Raw genomic sequence first — 27423 nt, forward strand, 5'->3', positions numbered from 1 at the left:
ATTATATACCAGAGATAAGTTTTAATACTTGCTACAGTGCGATTTACGGCAGAAGTACGTAAAATCCCAACAGCGCCAGAATAGTACAGCAATTTAAAAAAAATTATATTATTTTAAACCTTACGGAAACAGCAAAGGCCGAGTTCCAGTCGGGGTCTTTGTGTCCGGCTTCACAGTGTGTATCTATGGGAATCCACCACAAGCGACACAAACACACACCGCAGGCTAGGAAGTCACTGTAGCGCAGCAACACAGTGCGTACTTCAAGAAACCATGTTGAGTAATGCGTTTTCATTCGCGGCCTGACAACTTAAGTCTGCTGTTTACTAAATAGTCACCGTCATATTAGATAATACTTGTTTATTAATCCGGTAGCCGTACAGTAACGCAGTGAATGGCGAAGAGAAGAGCGAGACGCGGCTAGTCTGAAGCTGCGACTCCAGAAGCCCAACAAGATGATGCGACGTCAGAGAGTTTACGGTCAAATCTGCGGCTAAATAATCGTGTAATACTTTATTAAACACCATATTGATCGATTTCTTATCGGATACGACTAGTTAGCTGGCTAGCTGGGTGTAAATTGGTTGATACTGAAAGGGTGTTGTTGTTAGCAGGGCCAGATCGTTACATTGCTTTACCCCGGGTTGTTTTAAGATCACCGGCGGGCGGTTGGGACCTTTTTTAACAGATAAAAATGGCAACAGGCTCCAGTTTTCATTTCGGAGGGAGTGGGTCTAGAAATGGACCATCATTCGCATCACCGTCGTCTTCCTCGTCTGGAGTGCCAGGACAGGCTCAGCCGATGGCGGTGGTTTGGGAATGGCAGGATGATCTGGGGTTCTGGAGGCCCTACACCGGACAGGTGAGCAGCTACATCGAGCAGTGTCTCCAGAGAGGAGCCGGGACCGCCAGCAGCAGCAGCAACAACAGCATTTGTCTGGCACAGGCAGACCCCAGCTTGTCTGCGTACATCATTGACATCCCCAACCTCAAACAGTTCAGACAGGACACTGGTGAGTGGGACCTCAGACATCTCACCACACCGCTGTTATTAATAGTACTGTGGTTGATGTTGTGCTGAATGCGAATCATTACCATATTCATGTAGCATCTACATGAAACCTCAGGCTACTATGATTTTTTTTGGTACATATCCCAAAATATGGTAATCCCACAGTACTTTTTGGGTATTTTTTGGTAGTGCTAACTGCATTCATTGAATGTTTTCTCATTAAATGGCATGAATGTTGTCATGTTGTTCTCTGAAGTTTATTAAAGTACCTTGTAGAGTCAACTTTGGTTCACAAATGTCAAATGGTATAACTTCATGATATTCATGATTTAAAAAAGTTGTAATTTTGGTTTTTTTATATATATATATATATATATATATATTGAACAGAAACCTCTTTTTGTCTATACACCCATTCAGTCAAAAGTTTGGAGTAGATAAGATGTTAAATGTTTTTTTTAAAAAGTCACTAATGCTAGAAGTCTGTATTTATTTGATAAAAAATCAGTAAAATGAATAGTAAAATGGCAAAATATTAGAACAGTTTCTATTTAGATATTATTTAAAATGTGATTTATTCCTGTGATGGCAAAGCTGAGTTTTCTGCAGCCATTACTTCAGTCTCTAGTGTTGCATTATCTTTCAAAAATCATTTTAATATGTTTATTTGGCGCTCAAGAAACATTATTATTATCAGTGTTGAAAATATGTCACTGTTTCCACAAAACAAATTTTTCATTTTTCTTTAATGACGAAGTTTGAAAAAAAAAAAGCAAAAAAAAAAAAACGTTTTTTTGAAATTGAAATCTTTTGTAAAGTTATGAATGTCTTTACTGTTACTTTTGATAAATGTAATGCATTTTTGCTGATATTTAAATATATTTGTATAGTTTTATAATAGAAAATGGTATTAGAAATACTGTTTCTTTAAAAATAAATTATTTTAAGCAACATATGCACTAAAGTTTTTTCGAACAGTAAGATTTTTAAGAAGTCTCTTATGCTCACCAGGCCTGCATTTATTTGATCCAAAGTACAGCAAAAACCGTAAAAAATCTGAAGTATTTTTTACCATTTAAAATAACTCTTTTTCTATTTGAATATATCATAAAATGTAATTTATTCCTGTGATATCAAAGCTGAATTTTTAGCATCATTACTCCAGTCACATGATCCTTCAGAAATCATTCTAATATGCTGATATGCTGCTCAGAAAGCATTTATTATTATTATTATTATGATGATGATGATGTTGAAAGCAGCTGAGTAGAATTTTTTCAGGTTTCTTTGATGAATAGAAAGTTCAGAAGAACAGCATTTATGTAAAATGGACATTTTTTGTAACATTATAAATGTCTTTATCATCACTTCTGATCAATTTAAAGCGTCCCGACTAAATAAAAGTATTAATTTCTATAATTTCTTTCACACAAAAAACAAAAAAACAAAAACAAAAAAAAAACAAACTAAATGATTTCTGAAGGATCTTGTGACACTGAAGACTGGTGTAATAATGCTGAAAATGTAGCTTTGATCACAGGAATAAATTACATTTTAAAATCTATTCAAACAGAAAGCAGTTATTTTAAATAGTAAAAATATTTTACAGTATTACTGCTTTTGCTGTATTTTGGATCAAATAAATGCAGGCTTGGTGAGCAGAAGAATCTTACTGTTCAAAAACTTTTGACTGGTAGTGAAAAAATCGTAATAAAACTTTTTATACTAAATTTTAAAGGATTTTTAAATTCATCATTACATTTTTACATTTTTAACCCATATGCTGTGCTACATGATGATATTACCATCTGGTACCGCCACAGTTCTTTACTGTAAGAGGGTGTTAAAAAGACACGCTTATTGCTCCATTTGGATTAAGTAAACGTGTTAGCAGTTGTCAAGGAAGTGTCTGTATAATCTACAGGGTGAAAGAAGCCTAGTGTGAATCCTGGCTGAAATTCAGTTGCTCTAAATGTATGATATTTATGCTTCATCCTTGATAACAGGTCATTAAACCCACTGGGTAAAGCTGTGTAGTGCTGCAGTATGACACATACGCTATAAATATAAATATATGAACTAGCGTTAGGTCTGTTAACTGCAGATTAGGCTTGTTTTGGGAGATGTTTGAATGACTTTCGACACCTGTGGTCTCTACGGAAAAGAACAGGAAAGGGGTGACAAAATCTCAGGAAATAAGCTAACAGATTCTGACAGGATGCACAGCATATTCTGTAGATGAAATAACAGCTCTTTTCACATTTGTTTTAAAAGAGAAGCACTTTGTTGTGGTTGAGAAATGTGTAAATGTTTTTAGAATGATAATCATCTTGTGCCAATTACTGTGAAATATTTCTTTAACCTATTCTAGGAAAGATGCGTGCTGTACGGCGATCCCTGTTCCCGCAGTCCTCTGCCCTGGGCAGTGGGGTTCTTTGGGAGTGGGCCAACGATGAAGGAGGCTGGACTGCGTATGAGATCCGAACTTCCATTTTGCTGGAGCACAGCTATCAGGCGGGGCAGGCCACAGCTGACCTGAACCCACACGGCTACAACTACATTGTGGACCTCACTGCTCTGGAGCAAGTCAACAAGGTAACAAGCTACAGACGACGCGTCAGACGGCAAGGCAGCGTGCCGTATCCTCTCGCCTCCGGTTCGGTTATTCACACGGGCCCGGCCTGTACCTGTCACCAATGTGTGAGCAACAGCAGCACCACCGGACCCATGCTGAGCCGGTCACGGCATTCCTACACCGCGGGGCAGACCAACCGGCCCAGCCTCCAGACCCAGCATGGAAGACTTCCTGGAACCAGCTCCTCTTCAGCCTACTTGCCCTACCCCAGAAGACCCGTCTCGATGGGAAGCTCGTTATGGAACGGCCCATGGAGCACCCCACCTTCGGTGGCTCATCCTTCAGGACCGCCACAGGCTTTTAGTCACCATGCAAATGGCTTGAGGTGAGACCACTAGGCTGGTTATCCCTTGTTTCATATTTTCTATGTCTGTAATTACCTTTAAATCCCCTCACTGTGTCATGGAACATAATGGTATTTTTTTGTAAGAGTAAGAGTCTTATTTTAGCCATTTTTTTCAAGAACTTTCGACAAGTCCTCCCACAGAGAGCAGTTTAAAAATACTCAACCGGCTTTTAGTCATGATAAGGAAACAAGATGTTTGACCCGCAGGGTTTCAAATGACACCAAAGGTCTGAAGGTTTTATTACATCAGCTACTGTGCTCTTCTCCTTCCTGTCATTGTGTCTTTCCTCTTTTGTGCTTTGTAGTAGTAGACACAGTCATTCTGCATGGCTTTAATTGTAGCATAATTTTGATTACTGCAAAAATAATTTGGATAGGTTAATTTGTTTAAAAACGGAGGAAAAACTGTGGTAGCACTTTATTTTATAGACCCCTCTGCAGGTAGTATGTACTTACTAGACGTCGAGGACAGTGTTGGACCACACTGTCCGATACCGATTAATCACCCAATAGTTTTTAAAATGGCTACTGAGCAGAAAATAAATAGTGCTCTACTGTTTAAAAGTAGCTTACTGAACCATACTTTGTAAATGAATAAAAAGTATATGAATTATATAGCCTATTGATCATTAGTTATTTCTAACTAAAATTGTAAAATTATGAGTAAATGTTTAAATGAACACACTGTAACAAGGAACAGTACTTCTATTCTACAGCTTTTATCAATCTTAATGTTACAGATAGACTAAAGATGCTAAACGGTCATGCTAAAGATGGCCATCTTTAAATATCTACACAAAGGCCACAGTATTAAAATGACATACATATGGAAATTGTGTACTTTCATAATTTAAATACTTCTATTCTAGAACATGTGGTTATCTAATCAAAATATTAAAATATGTTAGTCACACAACGGGCAAAAGTGCAGCGTCGCGTCTAGAAGAACTCGCAGCTCTCCGGTATCACACACACCGGACGCATTGCGTTCAATTCAAGCGGCGATCTACAAGACTTTATTTGATCACCAAACAGGCAGAAATATACTGCTTTCCTTTCTCCACTAATGCAGCATCTAGTCTAAATTCATACTAAATTCACCACTTAGTAATGATATGAAAACATGCACTACAGTATACTGTACACACCATTTCGTTGTCGATGTTTCAAATCTGACTTTGAAGTGTCACGCTCTGTGTAGCGCACAGTGTCAGGTGTCTAAACAAACTGCATGTGCTGTCAGTGATTTACACCACTAGATGCCGCTCTCTCTCGTGATGTATAACAAAGACTGTAGGGACTGTGCTGTATAATTGAGGATCTTATTAACGGATCAGCAGACCTAACCCGGAAAAACTATCGGCGTGGAATTTTGCCGATAACTGATAGTTCCGACAATCAACTATCGGTGCCAATTAATCGGCAAAACCAATACATCGGTCGACCTCTAGTACTTACTATGTAATTACTGGGTAATAGCTAGGTACTAACCCAAAACCAAGTGCCAACCTTAACCCTAACCCTAATTTTGAAGAGGTGATACATTTCTTTTTTTCTGTAGAATATAAAAGAAGAATTTTCAGAAAGGTTTTTGTCTATACAGTGTAAGTCAGTGGTAACCAAAACTGTTTGCTTACCAACATTGTTCAAAATATTATGTGTTCCACAGAAAAAGTAAATACAGAAGAAATACAGTCGCATTAGCAAAATTTTAGCACGCTGAATTCTTGAAAACTGAAACATGAACTTGAGTGAAATCTGTGTGGGGAAATCTTGGGCCCTCACTTGAAACTCCAGATTGCTCAAATTTCTACTGGAATGACTGGATTTTGCACACACAGTTTTGCAGAGCAACAGTAAATGTGACCACAGATGATGACAGAATTTTCATTTTTGGATGAAATATTCATTTAAGTCCATGTATTTGCCTTGTATTACTCAGTGCTTTCTTACATAAGTACGCCATTCATACATTTACCAGAAATGTTTTTAAAAGTAAAGCTTCAAAACTAGTAGTCCCATGGTAAAACTGCACATTTGCAGCTAAAATAACAGCTAGAATGTTAAAATTCATATTTTAAGTGTGTATTTTTATTTAAAATGTGGAATTAACAGGAAAACCAATATGGCAGCATGCTAATTTCCTTTCTCAGTCTGGTCTGATTTTGACGCAAGAGCAGTAATGATCATCCTCCCTTTTGTCCCGATACTATAATTGGCTGTTCCTCTGTGTAATGGTGTCGGATCCTCCCCTCTGTGTGGATCTTTAGGACATGTGGAGGAGAGCAAGTCTACATTTACTGTGATGACTTAAAGGGGAAGACCCAGATTTATTGTTCTCTTCTGGTAAACTAGGTTGAAAGGAGAACCAGGAAATGTCTGTTTTTAGACATGCCTTTCTCACTCCTCATTCACACAGTCAACTTGTGAGACCTTAGTTTTAGTATCAAGTAGAGTTGGGTGATGACATTTTTCATATCAGTCAATATTGATAATTATCATGACAAATTTCACTTATTTCCAAGTTTAAAGGCAGATTTTTCTTCCTAAGTGAACGTTGTAGAACCCAGACCATTCATTGTGGTTTTAATTAAACAACTCTTTATGGTCAGAAATAAAATAAAATAAATATCTTATAATCATCTTATAATATCTTATAATAAATGAATTACTATAATATATAAATATAAATAAATAGAATTATATAGGACTTTATGTACCTTGGCTGAAATATTAATAATATTACATTTTATGTCTCTTAGAAATGCACATTTGACAGTAGCTTGAGTTTTTACAAAAACAGTAACATCTGTAAAAATTGTAACCACCTCATTTTTTTTTATAGTAAAATTTAATTATTCTTACTGTTTTCTTACTGAGTTTTATTAAAACATGACCATTGGTCTTCTATAGTAGCATACATTTAGTTCATGCACATATAGCACCTCAGTACCATGGTATAAATATAACTATATGGTCTCTAGGTACGTGTATGAAAAACAGTCTAAATACAATTAGTATAAATGCACAAACGCTAATCACAAAAAAATACTGTAATTTATATTCCTTTACTCCTTTAGTACATTTAATACATGTCTATATTAATAATAGTGCAGTCAGTGTTACTACAGTACATCCATGGTAAATTGGCTATTTGTAGACTGAAAAACTGACTTGTGCACAGTGTTTCCCCTGTTTGTCAGCACTGTTTTGCCTGGCTTTAAATTAGTTTAACTGAAACTTATCAGCGAGTAAACGCATCTGTTCTAGTAAGCTCTGGTAAACTTTGAACCGAGCTGATAAATGTGACCTTGGACCACGAAACCTGTCATAACGGTAAAGGTTTTTGAATTGAGAATTAGACATCATCTAAAAGCTGATTAAATAAGTTTCCACTGATGTATGGTTTGTTAAGATAGGACAATATTCTAAAAATCTGGAATCTGAAGGTGCAAAAAAATCAAAATACTGAGACAATCACCTTTAAAGTTGTCTAAATGAAGTTCTTAGCAATGCATATTACTAATCAAAAAATAAAGTTTTAATATAATTTGCTATAGGAAATGTACAAAATATCTTTATTTAATATCCGAATGATTTTTGGCGTGAAAGAAAAATCAATCATTTTAAACCAAACCGTGTATTGTTGGCTATTGCTACAAATGTACCAGTGCTACTTATGACTGGTTTTGTGGTACAGGGTCACAAATGGTCCATGTGGCATGCTTCAAAAGAGTAGCACCACTTTACTTTTTTCTGCTTTTACTTTTACTACTTTTTTTACTTTTACTTTACTTTGGTGCATAAACATTGTATTGAACATTCAAGGATAATTATATACCCATAATTATTATTGTTGTTTTATTGCCCAGCCCTAATAGCAAGTTGTCAAAGTGTATCTCACTTAGTTTATATAATAACTGCTACAAATGTACCAGTGCTACTTATGACTGGTTTTGTAGTACAGGGTCACAAATGGTCCATGTGGCACGCTTCAAAAGAGTAGCACCACTTTACTTTTTTTCTACTTTTACTTTTACTTTTACTTTTACTTTTACTTTTACTTTTACTTTTACTTTTACTTTGGTGCATAAACATTACATTGAACATTCAAGGATAATTATATACCCGTAGTTATTGTTATTGTTTTATTGCCCAGCCCTAACAGCAAGTTGTCAAAGTGTACCTCACTTAGTTATGATCTTAGTCATGATTACTCATGAAATAAACAATCTCAGCTGAAATCAAAACCAAAACCTTTAGCTGAATAATAAAACACAAACAATAAAAGATTAACATCTACATCAGTGTAGAACTTATCAGTGTTGCTTGCTGAAGTTCAGATTTACTCAGAGAGATTTAAACAAACTCTTAAACTTAAGTTGAAATTTTGGTGATTAATTCATCCCACACAGCATCTGCTGGTTGGATTTACACAGTGTGGAATGATGGAAATGTTCTGGCATAGAGCCTCATCACACCCTACAGTGTCATGTCATGAGATTCTCAGATCACAGTGGGTGTGTCATGCAAGCTTTAATTCCTGTAACTACATAGATAAAGCTAAGGAACACTGAAAACTGCAGAAACATCTTAAATTAAGTTTGGATGCATATCTTTTAAATTGGCATAAATCAGTGGGAATTACTTTTAGTTTTTGTTATTTTGCTTTAATGTAACACATATACTGGAATGTTGTTCTTATAGGTTATGCATCAAATCTGTTTTTTTTTTTGTTTGGTTTTTTTTTCAACTTCAAAAATCATTTCTAAATCATCCTACATCGCTGCAGAAGTACCGACCCAGTCTTTGCAAAGTGAAAACACAAAGAAGATCAAACACCCTTAACAAAAAAGGTAAAACAGCGATATAGGACAATTTTGAAGTTGAGGGAGAACATGAGATGGGAGTTCAGGCAGAGCAAGTCAAGACGATCTTTTGACTTGAACTGTATTTTTTTATGAAAATAACCAATTGTTTCACTAGATAAGACCCTTCTTCCCCGGCTGGACTGCAGCTGCATTTGGGATCGTTTGAAGCCGCGATTGAACTGCATTTTGGAAGTTCAAACTCATGACACCATTGAAGAAAAATCCTGAAATGTCTTCCTCAAAAAACATAACTGAAGAAAGAAAGACATGAACATCTTGGGATGTACATTATCTGTCATTTTTTGTTCTGGAAGTGAACTTCTCATTTAAGATAAAGTTCACATCATTTTCCTTATTAAAATGATTTCTGAATTGATATACAGCACCTTTGCGCTACAGGCGTCCCGTGTTCGAATCCCGACTCGAAGACCTTTCCCGATCCCACCCCCTCTCTCTCTCTCCCACTTTGCTTTCTGTCATATCTGATCTGTCCTATGCAATAAAGGCAAAAAAAAAAACAAAAATTCTCAGTGTGATATGACTTGAACACCCACCATTATGAAAAATGGCATTGGTAAACCAAAATATTTTGCTGAAAAATTGAATGATGCTGTATGTATGCACTCAGTATGCGGTCATATTAACCAGAGATTAACCATATTAACCATTTTTTTTTGGGGAGGGGGGGTTAATTCCTTTTTATGCACTAGATTATGTGCATCTACATATACAGCTTAAAATAACTGTTTTTTGTTTTAATATGTTTTAAAATGTGATTTATTCTATAATGGCAAAGCTGAATTTTCAGCATCATTACTACAGTCTTCATTTAATGTATCCTTGCTAAATAAAAGTATTCATTGCTTCCAAAAAAAAAAAAAAAAATCTTACTGACCCTAAACTTTTGAATAGGTGTTGTGTATTTAAAAGGCATATCAGATCGCATAGCATGAATTACACCATGACAGCTTGAGAAAGCAGGGGAGTTTCCTTGTAAAGTATCTTGCTTTCATTATAAGGTCGTCAACAGTAATCTCAACCAACTGTATCATATAATAACATGACAAAGCTTCCGTAGTGGGAGTTTAGGTCATTGAGAAAAGCTTTTGTTCTCATGCATTAATGTCTACATGCATTACAGTGTGTATGTTTCTGTCTCCACAGCATCCCAACCATCCCTCTGCACATAAACGGATCCAGTAGTGTGAACTCTGCACTGGCAGGTACAGCACTCACCCGTCACACATGCCACACCAGAGAAAATCCTCACACACTGATGCACAGGGCTCTCCTTCTCCTCATCCCAGAAAGCTGTTTGATGCTGCAGCAGCAGCTGAACTGTTTCTTGGGAGTGTCAGTATGAACCACACAAACGTTTCCCAGAGCGGTGATAGTCACTGAAGTTAGCTTTGGCATTCTTCAGTGAAAGTGTCACAAGTCTATTCATGCCTCAGACTTGCGGTATATTGATTCCACCTTGATGTTTTTGTCTTACATCGGCTGCTTGTCACAAATCAGTTTATGACATTAGTGGCTTCATCGAGTCACCAGTTTGTGGGATTTGAGTTGGTGTGTTTTAAAAGAGCTCGCTTTTAACAAGTTTCAAGCTAATGGTGTGTGTCTGGGGATGTTGGATATCTGTTGCTCTTGCAGCTGACAGCTGCTCCACCAAAATGAATGAGGCATTCGGGGGAACAGAAAGACAGATCTGGGACAAAGTGACATTTCCAATGTAATTTTCACTAGACTAAAGGTGGCGAGATTTTGGGTGGGTTTTGAATGAAGTGATCAATGCAAACATGAGGTAATGGTGGGATTTCTTAGTGTTCATGTTCTGAACTGTCCGCTGACCGCTTCATCTTGCAGACGTTTTGTGTAATGTAATTTCATCATAAGCACAATCCGCTGATGTTTTTGAACAATTTTTGTGTCTGTGCTGACTTCTGCATGGACAGTGGCGTGTGTGAGTAGTGCGAATAGTTGAATACTCTTGTTTAAATATTGAATGATAATTAGGTATGCACCAAAATTCCGTTCGCCGAAAATGATCGGTTTTCGGTTTTGTAAAGCAAGCAGGTTTCACGCTCTCTCTAGCCGTCATCTGTACCATGTGATGCTCCACTTGATATTCCCACTCTATAAATGTGTGTTCCACTCGTGTACCAATTATGCTCTCAGGAAATGCAACGTCCGCTCAAATAAATTAGTTGATAGGAAATTTCTATGTAGTATACTTGTTCCTGTTTGCAGTAGCGCTTCTGTGCTGTAACATGGCAATGCTAGTAAAATAATGATACCTTCTCATGCACTGATCTACTCCCTGCTATGCTTCGCTCACATGCTCTGATAACAATAGCTTTGCAGGACTACACATAATTTGGATAATTAGTAAAAATAAACAAATAAATAAAGTTGCATTTGATTCTATTGCGCTGAACTGAATAAAAAAATTATATATTTCTATTTAATATTAATATGTTTTATCTCAAGTTTTATTTACTTTCAATAAAAGTGTGGTTATTTATAGTATTTATTTATTTATTATTATTTTTTTTTAATATTCAGTATCATTAAAATTATTGAGTTAAATTAAAAAGTCTTACAAAATTATTTTATACTATTTAATAAAATAATAAATAATTACTACAAAGCTCTTTCAGTTTTCATCAAGTGCCCAGGATTTGGTTTCGGCCTAGAATTTTCATTTGCTGCATCCCTAATGTTAAAGGGATAATTCACCTAAAATTATGATGATTTACTCACCTTCACGCTGTTTTGAGCTCATGAGTTCTTCATAAAAACAAATGAAGATACTTCTAATAAAAACTATATTTCTTTCCATCCACTGAAAGTCAGTTCTACCAAAAGTTTGATGCTTCAAAAAATTCAAAATTAAAAAAAAAAAGAATTAAATAAAGTCTAAGAAACACAGTTGTTTTATATGATAAATAGTGGGGTCAAATTAATTAATCGCATCAAAAATAAAAGTTTGTTTTTGCATAATATATTTGTGTACATTTATTATATATATATATATATATATATACACACAGAGTACATAATACACATATATTATGTAAACAGAAACTTTTATTTTGAAAGCGATTAATCATAATTAATCGATTTGACAACCCTAATGATAAACGTATGAAAAAGTATAAAGAGATTTTAGAAAATCAAAATAAAACAAACTCTGAAATGGTTACTGAAAGAGGTTTGAATTGGTTATTGTAAAAAGTAATCACTAAATTGTAAAAAGTTTTTCCTAAATCATTCAGCCCTAAAAGGATTTCTCACACAAAAAAGTAAAAATGTTATTATTTTTATTTTTCATGCACCCATGATACACCCAACAAAATCACCCCACTTCCTGTATTTTTTATTTTGCAATGTGCAAAAATATCAAAATGTCATTTCCCCAGTATTTTGCAACCCTAGATTGGCTCCACATGAGGGTGAGTAAATAACTATCCTTTTGATATTTTTTTTGAGGTGTTGTGCCTGTGCAAGTAAAGAATGCAAAATTATTATTAATTATTTTTCTAATCTTTATAATCAATTTGTTGGTAGATTTCCTGAACTGCTAGTTGGCTAATTGTCTTAAAGGGAACCCTGGGTATTAAGACTTGTATGACTTAAATCAGAAGTCCACTTCCAAAACAAAGATTCACATATCATGTACTCACCCCCTTGTCATCCAAGATGTTCATGTCTTTTCTTCAGTCGTCTTTTCTTCAGTTGTAAAGAAATAGTTTTTTGAGGAACACATTTCAGGATTTTTCTCCATATAATGGACTGATATGGTGCCCCGATTTTGAACTTCCAAAATGCAGTTTAAATGCGGCTTCAAACGATCCCAAATGTGGTTGTAAACGATCCCAAATGCGGTTGGAAAGAAGGGTCTTATCTAGCGTAACAATCGGTTATTTTAATAAAAATAAAACAATTTATATACTTTTTAATGCCAAACACTTGTCTTGTCTTACTCTGCCTGGACTGTTTTGTTCCGGTTCATGACAGTTCGGGTATGTCGAAAAACTCTCATCTCATGTTCTCCCTCAACTTCAAAATCATCCTATATCACTGTTTTACCTTTTTTGTTAAGGGTGTTTGATATTTTTTGCATGTTCACTTTGCAAAGACTGGGTCGGTACTTCTGCAGTGATGTAGGATGATTTTGAAATTATTTTTGATGTTGAGGGAGAAAATACGATTGGAGTTTTTCGACATACCCTAACTATCTTTAACCAGATTACACAGTTCAGGGAGAGCAAGGCAAGACGAGCGTTTGAGTTTAAAAAGTATATAAATGTATTTAGTTAATGAAAATAACCAATCAATTCACTAGATAAGACCCTTCTTCCTTGGCTGGGATCGTTTGAAGCTGCATTTAAACTGCATTTTGGAAGTTCAAAATCGGAGCACCATAGCAGTCCATTATATGGAGAAAAATGCAGAAATGTTTTCCTCAAAATGACTGAAGAAAGAAAGACATGAACATCTTGGATGACAAGGGGGTGAGTAAATTACATGTGAATCTTTGTTTTGGAAGTGGACTTCCGCTTTAATATAGTGTAAATGGTGTCTCTTACTGAAACGTGTAGTAGAAAACCCTTGAAAGATTTACGTTATTTAAAAAACCCACATCGTTATATACATATTTTGGACTATGGTGCCATTATTTTGATTACGTAGAACGGTTGTACTCTATTTTTACCACAGTGCGGAATAAACAACTCGGAAAATAAAATACTGATATAATGACCACAGCTACTGAAAGAGCTTACGAGTGGCGATGGATATAAGCGTATGCTTAAACTAAATGTTGTACTAAAGAGTCTAAACGCACCCAAATATTGAGTGAAATCCGCACAGAGAAACTCCTTCAGTGGCTGCGGCGTCATCGGCATGTCCACAGGCATCTTCCCATTCTTTTCTCCTTTAAGAAAACAGTGAAGACTTGCATCGCTTCTCTTGTTGCCCTTTGACTACAAATTATAACCAAAAGCCACATAAACGTATCTATACTTTACAGATGTGTATTCTGGTTTGTGTTACGGTAAAAATAGCAACAGTGCAGCCATTTTGCGTAATCAAAATAATGGTGCCCCGCATAGTCCGAGATGTGTATAAAACAATGTGGATTTTTAAAATAACGTAAATCTTTCATAGGTTTTCTACTACGTATTTTAGTAAGAGACATCATTTATGTTACATTAAACCATACAAATCTTAATACCCAGGGTTCTCTTCAACAAAGCACTATATAAACTTCAAAAAGTCTTGCTTATGTTGATGTTTTTCCAAATTTGCTGGTCCATTTAAAGTCATACATAGGCAACCCTGTGCTGCTTTAATGTTGTTTGTGATGCATTGGGAAGCTTTTACTTTTCATGCTGGTCTGTTATTATGGTGTAATGGCTTTCAAAATCCCCTGCCCATAAATGTCTCTTAAAAGCAACATGATTTGTAGTTGCTAACTTTACATGTCAATCAGATGGTCTCTTCCTGTCAAAGTGGACCAGACTTTATGCAAATAGTCAGATAGCCTTTTTGGCTCTGCGAGACCAATGTGAGACCAGTGTTTCTTCCGAAGGTGGTTTGAATGATCGGATCACATCGCATTGGATTTCACGAACTGCATTTAGCACATTTAGTCATAGATTGATATCTAGAGCAGGTGGGATTGTAGTCAGCATCTACAGTTGGACTGATATTATTTCCTCAGCAGTAAGTAGGATCCTAAACTTTTTTTGACCTCATCAGAGCATGCCTCACTTGTGGTTGGCCTCTCCACTCTTGGCTCATTACTCTTCCTTTCCTTCACTCCTCCTCCTCCTCCTCCTCCTCCTCCTCCTCCTCCTCCTCCTCCCTTCCTCCTGCATGTCTCCACATGGCCTCCGGCCGTTCCAGGCATGGCTTCCATTTTGATGTCAGCTGCAGGACTGGGAGTTCGCTTCTTGACCGCCCCCTTCTCCCAGAGTGGCTCCAGCAGGCCCACCAAAGGCCAGCCCAGCTCCGTTAAGAGGGCAAAGAGACAGTCCAGGACAGGTAGTTAAGCACCGCCAACCAGCCCGACCGAACCTGCCCTCCGCTGGCCTGCAAACTGCTGCCGCTCCTGTCCTTTATTTAATTGCTGATTTTCTTACCATTCTACTTTCAGTTTTTATTTTCTTCAAGGGGTTTGGTACTTCAGCCTCATTCTGACATGCTCGTTCAGGCCATTGCAAAATGCTTATGTTTCGCTATTTATCGCTTGCTTCGGCTGCCATGTTTTCACCCATTTCATGTTTATGCCGTCACGGTCACGCTGTCTTGCTTCCATCCTCCCGATCACATAATGAATGCACATTGATGGTATCTGGCTTGACACCTGCCTGTTCACCTGTGGGACACTACAGACAGATGTCTGCTGGGGGGTTTGTGGAATAACAATTGTTCCAAGTCTTTTTTTCCCTTTATCTCTAACCCTACATGACCTGTGTTAATGCCATTTATTTTAACATCTTTAATACAGGAGATGGATTTTAGGTTCAGACTGACACTCACAAGCAATGTTAGTTTATTGCTTAATATCAGCTTACTAAAACATCCTAAACACAATGTTGTAATGTTGACTGACAACCCTAAAAACTAACACCAGGATGTGTAATCTGAACAGTGTGTGCTTTTATACGATATGTTAAAAGAAGGATAAGTATAAAAAATTAACCGATTATGAAAAGCCATATATAAAACAGATTTACAGTCACTTTATGAGTTCCCACACGAATAATCTGTTACTTAGCAAGTTGTTTATTATTAGTAGTAGTATTAGTGCATTTAGCATTTTTTTTTTTTACTACTATGTTCTTATTTTCATAAAAACAGTAAATTGTTACTGGCTATGTAACTAAGAAAATAAATATTTTGCAAATTTAATTTGCTAAGATCCATAAATTTAACTGGTAACACTTTACAATAAGTTTTACTGAAAAAAACAAAAAAAGTTCATTTGTTACAGTATTTGTTCATCTTTGTTAACATTATTTAACAACATAAGTGTTAAAGGGGAAATTGGAGGCAAAATTCACTTTTCACACTTGTACTTTTAGCAGTGTGTGGACAACCACACTACAATGATAAAAATCCATTCACTCCTTTTTTTTTTTTTTTTTTTTTTTTGATAAATCCTCAACAAACCTGAAATCTCAATTGACCTTTCGCAAAAACCCACGCTCCTTAGTTACTGTTGCTATGTCCGACAAACAATGCCGCTCTCACACTACACATCATATTCTCACACAGTGAAAAATACAGTGTGAAACAAAGAGGAAACTGACAACACCAGGAGCAGCGCTAAGGGTGGGCTAAGGGGGCTGAGGCCCTGAATGTTTTCAGTAAAGCCCAGAATGTTTTTATTATGATGTCTTGTGCGCATCAATTGTTTTCATGCGCATTAAAATAATTTCTCTTAAACAGCAAAATGCAGCTGCTTCAGGTAGCTTAGTGTAAAACTTCATAATACCGATCTTATCTGTCAAAATTAGGTTATTGTAGCAACAAATCAACATATATGCATGGATGCAGTTATATGCATGGTTAGCATTTCGCATGGTCAGTGGCAGACTTTAAGTGTCAGGGCAACAATTCAATAAAAAATAAGTTATAATTTAATAATTTAAATCGTAGAGAAAATACTGTCTTTTTGCTCTAGTTCTAAGCAAAGCCCTGTTGTGTCTTTGCACACTGCAGTGTTTTGTTACTGAATGAGTTTGCATTTTTTTGAACATGTTTTTGAATCAGTGACTCACTGACCCATTCATAAAAACAGTTTCTGAAAAGAGTTTTTGAATAAATCAGCCATTTTGAATGAATCAGTTGAATAAATGACTCAAGGACTCAGTCATTAAGACAGTGGCTTGATGCCACCTACTGACAATTTTAAGTCTCGCATTTAAAAGTGTTATTCTATGTTTTTCTGTCATTTCATATTTCTGAGTTCTAAATTTTGTTTTTACAAAATTAATCCGGTAATATTATTTATGCAATTTGTAAGTGCAGTGTAAATGCATGCAGGGGCTCCTTAAAAATATGTGTAGGCTATAGAGCCCTGTATGATTAATTATACTTGTTCTTAAAAAAAAAAATTAAACCACTTAACCTAACCTGCCCTCCAAAAGTTTGGAAACACCCCTGGCAAAGTGTGGCTTTGGACTGTATCAAGCATAAATCCTTATCATTTTTTGGTGTAAATACATTAAAGTAACTTGACATTATCATTGAAGACCAGCAATAATAATTTTCATTTTGATTACATAATAATGGTAATATATACAGGTCAAAGTCAGACATGCCCCTTTGCCAGCTGTGATGCCTGGTTACTGGTTTAAACTTGGCCCAGGTTTTTAAAAGATTTTTGGGTCAGCGCACCTTAATAGCTTCAGCAATTTATTGCCAATTAAGTTTAGAATACAATGAATTCAGGCCCACATTATGCAGAGCTGTAATAGCTGCTAATGGTGGATATGTTGATGAATCGAAAATATACATTTTTTTTCTATGTATAAACTGTTTATGTAATAAAATATGTTTTTGTAGTTTGTGTTGTCCCTTATCAGTGCAAAATTATCACAAATTAAAAAGGATTCATGCCGATATTGTCCAAAACCCCACTTTTCTAGGGTGTTTCCAAACTTTTGGAGGGCAGTGTATGTAACTTTTAAACGTTTTATTTGATGGACATCTGGGCTAAGCCCTGGATTTCCACTCACCCTAGAACCGCCCCTGGACAACACGCCGACAGACAAGACAGATCAGGTTACTACTGATATGAAACAAAGTCTGAGCTTTAAAATGTTGTAATTTTTAAAGAAATTCAAACAATAAATACCATTTTGTGGCTCTTTAATGAGTCGTGACGGGTCACTGTATTGCCTTATTAGATTATTCAACACTTCTTTTCTTATTTACTTAAAACGTGAAAAACATGAATGGATATCAGAATGTATTTTATTTCAACTGCGGAAAGACATCAATACACAATTTTTCAAGTTTAAGTCCACCAAAGTTCTAGAATCTACTCTCCTGTCTGATTTGTTTGTCAGACATAATGGCGGATTCGGCGTTATGTTTAGTCAGATCGCCTGTCAATCAAGCTGTTTGCGAACGGTCAATTATCAACCTGTTTTGATTTTCTGAGCAGTATGATGTCACAATGCTCAGGCCCCGCCCACTGACGGATTGTCTTGTTTTAGCAAGCAACGCAGGTGTTTTGTAGTTGGATGTAAAAGTGAACCCAAGAGTCTTCATTTTCTCCCGACATCAGAGCCACTGAGGACGCGGTGGGTTAGTTTTGTTTAGAAGTAGAGGGCTGAGGTGAGCAGTAGCTCATTATCATTTAAAGAGACATGCACAGAAACCAGTCGCTGTGAACAGAGCTGTTTTTGACATGGTAAAAAGGGTGTTGTTTTAGACTGCCATTGAGGAATTTTAACCAAAGTACTTTGCAGACATTTCATGAAAACCCTAAAGAATCATACCAACGTGTGAAAAATGGGCATCTGGTGTCTCCTTTAATTGCTGATTCATGTCAGCTCAAGTCCATTAAATAATATTACCAGGTATAACTTTTAATGATGTATTAGAAAATGTTCAAATTAATAGTTAACAAATTGAACCTTATTGTAAAGTGTTACCAGTTAACTTAATCAATTGTAAACATGAGCCTGCAAAATATTACAACATTAGAGGGGTTTTAGATACAGAGCCACTAAAAGAATATGGAAAATAAAATAAAAGGAAATTATATTTCAGTGCTTTTGGGTTTACCTGTGATGGACAGAATATGAGGTGGGAGGAAAAAATATATTTCACAGTTTTTACAAGTGAACGCAAAGTTTCTTGGGAAAATGCAGAAGTTTTGTGAGTGAAGTATTGAAGTAAACTATTTTTTCCCCATCTCACATTTTTATTTTCATCACCTTATCCCCTTAGAGACTGATGTGCAAAAAATAAAAAAGTTTTTAATTGGTTTTGCTTAAACTTTTCTTGAGGAAATTTCGTAAATGGTTTAAGGTGTTTACATGAGCTTATACGTGTCAGCTTATAGTCTGTGTACGATCATGCATAAAAATGCACTCATTAAAACAAACTCTGATTCAGTCTAGAGCAAACATTTTTGCCTTAGGTATTTGGTTGTTGTTCCTTGCAAATACACTGGAAACGGATGTCATACAGATGTGCTTCCTACCCAAACACATTTCCATAATGTATTCGGTGAATAATTTTATATATATATATATATATATATATATATATATATATATATATATTAACTTTAGAGAGCACTTAATATTATAGCTAATATTGCAATCATTAATTTATTTGGATGTTAAATAACTAATGAATGGATTAAAACGTGAACATTGGGATTAGGCCATATTGATTATTTAAAAAAAAAAAAAAAAAAGAATCCAAATGGCTTTTGTTGATTCGCAGTCATGTACAATGATTTGTCTCTTATAAGTGGAATCATAAGGAACGATTCATTTAATTTGGCCTAAAATCTGTGTAGTACATGAATCATTAATAACCGAACACACAGCCCAGCTGACAGACATATATGTCACTGCAAGTCACACTGTAATTTAAGCTTTCAAGACATCTTTAACAAAATGTAATCATGTTCTGTCATTTGATTTTGAGTGCCAGTTATTGGACTTTATTGGAGGTTATGGTCTGTCTTATTTATGTTCTTAGCACCGACTCAGAAACCAGAAGAAGTTATTAAGAAATACATGGAGGAAGTGCCAGTGCCCCCAGAGGAGGTATATTCGAAGTTCGCAGTCCAATTACACTTTTTGTACTTCCATAATTAAATGGAATTAAATATTTTGCTTAAGGAAGATAATGCCCTTTTTTGGGCAGTTTTTACATTTATTTTTATTACTGTTTTGCTGTTTTTTTCTATGTAACAATGCACAAAGTCTTAAAATATACCATGGCCTGTACATATTTTTTAAGACATTCACCCATGTGTTTAAAGCTTCTTCTAAAAAATATTACCCATGCCCTGCCCTTATGAGATGTGTGGCATATGGCTGTGTGCTTTCAGGACTGTATTATCTGTATGGAGTGCCTGTCCTGCCCGTCTGGTTATGAGGTCCCAGCTGAGTGCTCTCAGCCTCAGTTCGCCGTGGGCAAACTTACAAAATGTGGTCACACTTTCCACACGCTCTGCATGCTGGCCATGTACAACAATGGAACCAAGGTGTGTAATTCCTTACCAACACTTCTAACCAACATAGTTTTGGGAGCTAAACAAATAAAGCAGTTCTTTTAGTTGTGTATTATACTGTTGTAGGGTAATACCAAAATTTGTTCAGATTGGTATACTGTTTATATTCAAAAATGAAATGTGAGCTTGAAGTAAATAATTTTACATTTTTGGATGAAGTATACCTTTAAAAGTATTCCAATGTACTCTACTATCCAAAAGTGTGAGGTTGGTAAGAATTTGTAATGTTTTTGCAAGCATCCCATTTCTGCCACTGAATAAAAAATAAAATGTTATTGCAACTTTTATCTCACAATTCAGACTTTTTTTCCCCTCAGAATTGCGATACAAACTTGCAATTCTGACTTTTTTTTCAGTGTTGTGAGTTAAAAAGTACAGTTTTGAGGGGAAAAAAAGACTATGTTTTCAGAATTGTAAGTTTCTATCTTACAATTCTGTTTTAATAACTTACAATTGCGAGGTATGAAGTCAAAATTGCAAAATATCTAATTTCTCAATTTTTCTCTCAGAATTGCATGATATAAACTCAGAATTGAGATTAAAAATATGTTTATAATTGGAAATTCTGACTTTCTTCTTGCAATTCTGATTTTATTTTTTTTTCAGAATTGTGAGGTATAAACTCTCAATTGTGAGAAATAAACTCAGAATTGTGTTTAAAATCTTGCAATTCTGACTTTTTCTTAGAATTGTGAGATATAGGCCCGTCAGTGCAAGTTTATTTCAGCTGAAACGGCTCAGACTTACATTTTAGTCAAGGACTAGGTTTAAGGCCTTCTGACTTTTTTGTCTTGCAATTTATTATTTATTTTGCAATTTATTTTGCAATTCATTTTGAGGGGGGAAAAAAACGATGTTTTCAGAATTGCGAGTTTATATCTCACAATTCTGAATTTTTCCTGCAATTCTGACTTTTCTCTTGCAAATGTGAGTTTATAACTCGCAGTTCTGACTTTTTTTCCTCGTAATTCTGACTTTTTTTCCTCACAATTCTGACTTTTTTCTTATAGTTCTGACTTTTTTTTTCTCAGAATTGTGAGATATAAACTCACAGTTGCGAGTTATAAATTCCAGTTTTGTAGGGAAAAATAGATGTTTTCAGAATTACAAGTTTGTATATCTCAATTCTAACTTAACTTACAATTTATAAATTACAAGTTATAAAGTCAGAATTGCAAGATATAAACTCACAATTGACTTTTTTTCTCAGAATTTTTTCTCAGAATTCTTTTTCATAATTGTGAGTTATAATCTCACAATCATGAGAAATAAAGTCAGAATTGAGAGTAAAGACGAATGTTGCAAACGGTTGTGCTGCTTAATATTTAGTGAAAACCGTGTTACAGTTTTTTAGGATTCTTTGAATAAAAATTTCAAAGAACAGCATTTATTTAAAATCGAAATCTCTTGTAACATTATAAATGTATACACTTTCACTGTTAATCAACTTAATAGTGACAGTGAATCTGTAATCAGTCCTTGTCAAATAAAAGTATTAATTTTTCAAAAGCAAAAAAAATCTTACTGACCACCAAACTTTTCAACATTAGTGTATTTAATGCATTTTTAGAATTAAACTAACCGTGATAATGGGTGTTTGCAATTACAACAAGTTTTATTAGTTCCAAATACTTTCCGAATATTTTCACGTGAACTATTCCTTTCATTTTCTCCTACTTATCACATTTTGTCACACCATAGGACGGGAGCCTGCAGTGCCCCTCATGTAAGACAATCTACGGAGAGAAGACCGGCACCCAACCAAAGGGCAAGATGGAGATTTACAGTATCCCTCAGTCTTTGCCTGGACACCCAGACTGCGGCACTATACAAATCATTTACAACATCCCGCCCGGAATACAGGTCTGACTTGGCAAGCTGATGTGCTGTACCATTTATATTTATTTGCACCATGATTTAAGCACTTTTTAACAATCAACTCTTTAGAAGAGTTAAATAAATGAACTGAAAGAAGTGCTAGGGGTCCACATGAACCAGCCAAATGTTTTGACTGACATCAGCATTCAACTGCATTTGTTAGGGGCAAAACTGACTCATTCCTTTGTATGGCAATGGTATTGTCCTTGCCTCGGCCCACACTAAGCACTCATCATCTTAATGCATTCTTTGTCTGCAGGGTCCCGAGCACCCAAACCCAGGGCAGCCGTATACGTGCAGAGGATTCCCTCGCTTCTGTTTCCTTCCTGACAATGACAAAGGAAGAAAGGTAATGGATGGAATTGACCCAGTTTAGATAAAGATTTATGCCACGCTCATTTGTCAGAATATTGAATCACTAGCCCCTTTCACACGTTAAACCTGTTAAATTACTGTTCAGTTGCTGAATCAACTGTTCCAGTACTAGGTGTAATTCACACAAGCATTGGCTTTCCATGCTACCATTCACACACTGACACCAACATGCCATAAAAACGTCATTGTGTGTGAAAATATAGTGGGCTACTACTAGTTTAAAAAATAAATAAAGAAAGTAAATGGTCAGGGGCTAGCAATTAAGATTTGAATGCTTGGTGCATTAATATGTTTTTGTAACTAAAGGTGCAGTCACATAAAAAAAGGTCCATGGTCCACACTCAATAGAGTAGTGATGCAGAAATCACCACTCACACAGAAGTCACACAAGCTAAATTTACAACTAAATATCACAGAAAAATACACATTTACAGGGATAGTACATCATTTACTCACCCTCATATCATTCCAAACCCATTTGCCAGTTCCAGACTTCCATTTATCTTTAGCACACAAATTAAGATATTTTTCATATTATCTCATAATATTTGTCTCTCGATTAAAAGCAAGTGTAGGTAATTAACATTTTCAAGCTTCTAAAAGTACATAAAGACCTCATAAAAGTCATAAAATTAATCCAAGATGTATGAACATCTTAAAATGTTAAAAACATAAAAATATGATAAGGCAATAGATGCTATTTACATAGCAATGGATTCTATTTACAATAAGTGAAAATAGCAGTATTTTCTTAGCGATATGCTATTTACACTAAGTGCAAATAGCTATAGATTTTTTTTTACACTGTTAAAAAAGCAGTATTTTCTGGTGTTTATAATACTTATTGCAAATAGTGGCAATTATCTGCACCTCAGTATTGTAGTACATTATAAACCAGTATGCAATAACATATTGAGTGTAAATTATAATTTAAATTCAAATTATTAAATGGAAGCCACCTTATTTGGGACAGTATAAGCCCTCCCTACACCTACCCTAACCCTACCCGATACTTTTTCAACTTTATAGAAAATAAATGCCGTTCTGATACGATATGACATTTAAAAGGGAAAAACAAAAATTGGTAAAAGGTGAATTCGAACTCTGGTCGATTGCGTCAGAAATACTTTGGCTTTGGCTTTACCATCTATGCCACTAGAGCTGCTTTTTAGCAGCCGTCTTTTGTAATGTTGACTAGCGTAATCACACGTTTGTGGGTGGAGTTAGTGTAAATACCCAGATAAGCACACGTACGTCTGCAAGATGTCTGTTAAAGATCACTTGATCTGGAAAGTATCTGCTGTGTACAAACATCTGACAGACATCTGTAAGATGTCAGTTTTACATACATTCTAAATCATAAACATCTTAAAGACCTCTAATAGACGTCTATTTGACATCTGCTAGGAAACATCCTATAGACGTATTGCAGATGAACAGATGCTCTAAAAATACGTCTTCCAGATGTAAATACAGACATCAAATAGACGTCAGCGTGATTTATCCCAGATAGCACACGTACGTCTGCAAGATGTCTTTTAAAGATCACTTGATCTGGAAAGCATCTGCCGTGTACAGACATCTGACGGACGTCTGTAACATATCAGTTTTACATACATTCTAAATCATAAACATCTTAAATAGATGTCTATTAGACTTCTGTTGGAAACGTCCTATAGATGTATTACAGATGAGCAAACACTCCAAAACTACGTCTTCCAGATGTAAATGCAGACATCAAATAGACATCTCCGTGATGTCTGTGTGCTGTCAGGGTAACCTCTGCCAACAAGGCAGGTTATTTGCACTTAGTGTAAATAGACACTCTGAAATGTTAATTATCTAGACTTTTAATGGATAAACAAGTGATGAGAAAATATTAAAAATATCTTAATTTGTGTTCCAAAGATGAATGGAAGTCTTACGAAATGTCAGAATGCATATACTGGCCCATCTTTATTTAGCCCTGTGTGTTCTCATAGTTGTGGGCTAGTTTTGTCAGTTCCTTCATATCTCCAGAAAATTCTCTAAAATCATCTATTGACGTCAGAGCATCCTACCTTATACAAGGTCAAACCTTTAAAAAAAAAAGTTTAAATTCCAGCATTTATTGATTGTCGATAACCACAGAACATAATTTCTTGTTTTTGTAACCTTTTGCAGCGTTCATTAAAAATTGAGTTGCACAAGTGAGATTAAACAACACGATTTCTCTTGCAAGAAAAATAAATCACTCCATACTGCTGTGAAGTAACAAAAGAAACGCAGTACGCATTGGATCACGACCAGGTCTTGCTCAGCATTTGTGTTTAATGTTGATCTTTGCACAGTGCTCTGCTTTGCGTTTCCCTCTCAGAGCAAACCAAAAACTGTGATTACTTTAAAACTGATGGTCCCGATTATCTCCATCCATCTCCAGGTGTTGGAGTTGCTGAAAGTGGCATGGACACGGCGCCTCATCTTCACCGTGGGCACTTCCAGCACCACAGGGGAGCCGGACACCGTCATATGGAACGAGATCCACCACAAGACGGAGATGATGTCCAACGTCTCCGGCCACGGCTATCCCGACCCCAACTACCTGGACAATGTGCTCTCAGAACTGGCGTCACAGGGCGTGACGGAGGACTGCCTGAAACGAGAGCTTCAGAGCCAAGGGGCTCAAGGTTCAGCCATGTGAAGCAGACCGTCCCATCTACTGTAGATCTAATAAAACTTGCCGAAAAGGGAAAACTAGAATTACGCTGTCGGTTGGATGTATGCGAATGTGGTTGAACGCAACTTCCCTCATCCGTTTCCACTCCTCGGCTGAGTCCTAGAATATTAACGCACATGTGGGGTCACTGGGTTCGTGGTCATCTTTACTTTTACCGTATTGTAAGGCAGCTACAGATGGTTCTGCAGGAATGGCTCGGTTTAATGTCGTAGATTGATGAGGGTGCCCGAATCTCTTGCCAGAGGGAAACTCGCCAATTTAGGCATCCATCTCAACACGATTCATCATAGGGCTATGATGTCCTTCCTAACGTTCTACATTACAATAGAGCATCTGCAACTATGATAACTGGGAATAAAAGCAGTACGAAAACAGTAAAAATTGCATATCAATGCAAGTCATAAATCTTACTAGTACTGTAAAATGTACTGCTTCAGAATTGAAAGGCACTTTTACAGAGTCTGCAGCTGGTAATTTAGGTAAATTTTGTTTAGGGATAGTTCACCCAAAAATGTATAATAACCCTATGATTTACTCAAAGCCATACTAGACGTATATGACTTCCTTATTTCAAACGAATACAATTGGAGTTATATTAAAAAATGTTCTGTTTCTTCCAAGCTTAATAATGGCAGTGAATGGGTGTTTAGATTTTGAAGGCCAATAAAGTGCATCCATCCATCATAAAAAGTGCTCCATACAGCTCTGGGGTTATTAAAGGCCTTCTGAAGTGAATCAATGTGTTTGTGTAAGAAAAATATCCATATTTGAAACTTTATAAACCATAATCTCTAGCTTCCGCTAAGTGCCGTACACGTATTCACGAGAGAGTGGCATTCCAGCGGATGACGTAGGACGTAGGCAAATGCAGTAATGAACGCAGAAGCAAAACAAAACACCGGTCACAAATTAAGGTATAAAACGAAGGTTTGTAAAGGAGGATTTTGATGTAAGCCAATAGGAGACTCATTTTCCTTTGCTGTAACCAAAACATGGTTCTTGTGAGAATAGCATATTCTAACCGGAGCTTACGCTACACCTACATCATCCACTGGAACAATACTCTCTTGTGAATCCACGTACGACAGTTTAAAGATTGTTTTATAAAGTTTCAAATATGGATATTTTTCGTACAAAAAGACATTGATTCACTTCAGAAGGCCTTTATTAACCACCTGGAGTTGTGGAGTATTTTTCATATTGGATGGATGCGCTTTCTGGACTTCAAAATCTCAACAGCCATTCACTGGTGTTATAAAGCTTGGAAGAGCCGCAACATTGTTTTAATATAACTCTGATTGTATTTGTCTGAAAAAGAAAGTCATATACCTCTAGGATGGCTTGAGGGTGAGTAAATCACGGGGTAATTTTCATTTTTGTGTGAACTATGCCTTTAAATTGTTTTTTTTTTTTTTGTTTTCAGGTCAGATTTGGTGATGGTGTTCACTCGCTGCTATTACGTTTTCTTTTTGTTTACAATCATGAGGGACTTTTATATTCCACAGAAAGTCATAGAGGTTTGGAACGACTTGAGGGTGAGTCAGGATCTTCATTTTTGCGTGAACATACACTTTTTAATTTTCCTCTCAATTCCACAAACAATACATTGCAATGACCCCCCCCTTTTTTTTTAAATATACATTCATTAATTTTAGTTATTTAAAAATGTGTTTCAACAGCTCGGCAACACTACATAATGTTGTTTAAAAAAAAATTCAGTGCTTATTTAAATGTAGTCCAGAACCTGAAAATAGGTGTAGAAATGCAATTCCACAGAATTATCATTAAGTTGCAGTATTAGATGGTGCCACAGAGACAATCAGCAGTGATTAAGATACAGTTCATTACCACTGCGAGTCTGGAGACATTCATTCATTCATTCATTCATTCATCATCTCATATTCCACACTATGGGATATTTGGTTTTACAATGTATGCAACTGTATATATAAATATATATTCAACTTCTAATCAGCAATAAACATTACTCCATATAACAACACTTTCTTTGTTTGTTATTTAATGAGAACACTGTTTTGAAACACTCAACTCCTCCAAGCATCATCATCAGGCATTTGGTTGCAACAAAATATGAAATGAAAGCCACCAAAGCCACCATTAATCTCAAGAAAAGGTCACATTTTACCCCCCAAAAAATCCATTTAAGAAACCTCATTTACAACTTAAGATTTTGGTATTAGTTAAGCACATTTTCACTACTGTAATGCATCCAGAAAATGTTAAATTCACATTATTCTCTAGGGTTTTATTGCAGTCTCCATAAAGGCAGTAACAGCAAATACCATCATATG

The 27423-nt window shown here is 35.9% G+C and overlaps 1 protein-coding gene across 2 annotated transcripts; it reads left to right on the forward strand.

The window, feature by feature from the left end:
* Window positions 1–27113, forward strand: dtx2 (deltex 2, E3 ubiquitin ligase). 2 transcript variants are annotated; one of them, XM_051108813.1, is made up of 9 exons: window positions 1–1013; window positions 3384–3972; window positions 10029–10087; window positions 14778–14915; window positions 19605–19672; window positions 19960–20115; window positions 21844–22005; window positions 22280–22369; window positions 24815–27113. In XM_051108813.1, the coding sequence occupies exons 1-9, from the start codon at window positions 695–697 to the stop codon at window positions 25073–25075; spliced, it is 1842 nt and encodes a 613-aa protein (XP_050964770.1). In that variant the 5' UTR covers window positions 1–694; the 3' UTR covers window positions 25076–27113. The 2 variants fall into 2 exon arrangements, with proteins under 2 accessions (XP_050964770.1, XP_050964771.1); XM_051108814.1 differs by lacking the exon at window positions 14778–14915 and having other exon boundaries at window positions 4–1013.
* Window positions 27114–27423: the final 310 nt, after the last annotated feature.

Source organism: Labeo rohita, chromosome 5 (assembly GCF_022985175.1).
Source record: "Labeo rohita strain BAU-BD-2019 chromosome 5, IGBB_LRoh.1.0, whole genome shotgun sequence".
NCBI classification, from domain to species: domain Eukaryota; kingdom Metazoa; phylum Chordata; class Actinopteri; order Cypriniformes; family Cyprinidae; genus Labeo; species Labeo rohita.

Coding starts and splice junctions, on each gene's coding strand:
- dtx2 (XM_051108813.1), top strand. CDS start 695: ATGGCAACAGGCTCCAGTTTTCATTTCGGAGGGAGTGGGTCTAGAAAT. Junction 3,973..10,028: donor CACCATGCAAATGGCTTGAG/GTGAGACCACTA, acceptor CTGTCTCCACAG/CATCCCAACCATCCCTCTGC. Junction 10,088..14,777: donor TGTGAACTCTGCACTGGCAG/GTACAGCACTCA, acceptor CGGCCGTTCCAG/GCATGGCTTCCATTTTGATG.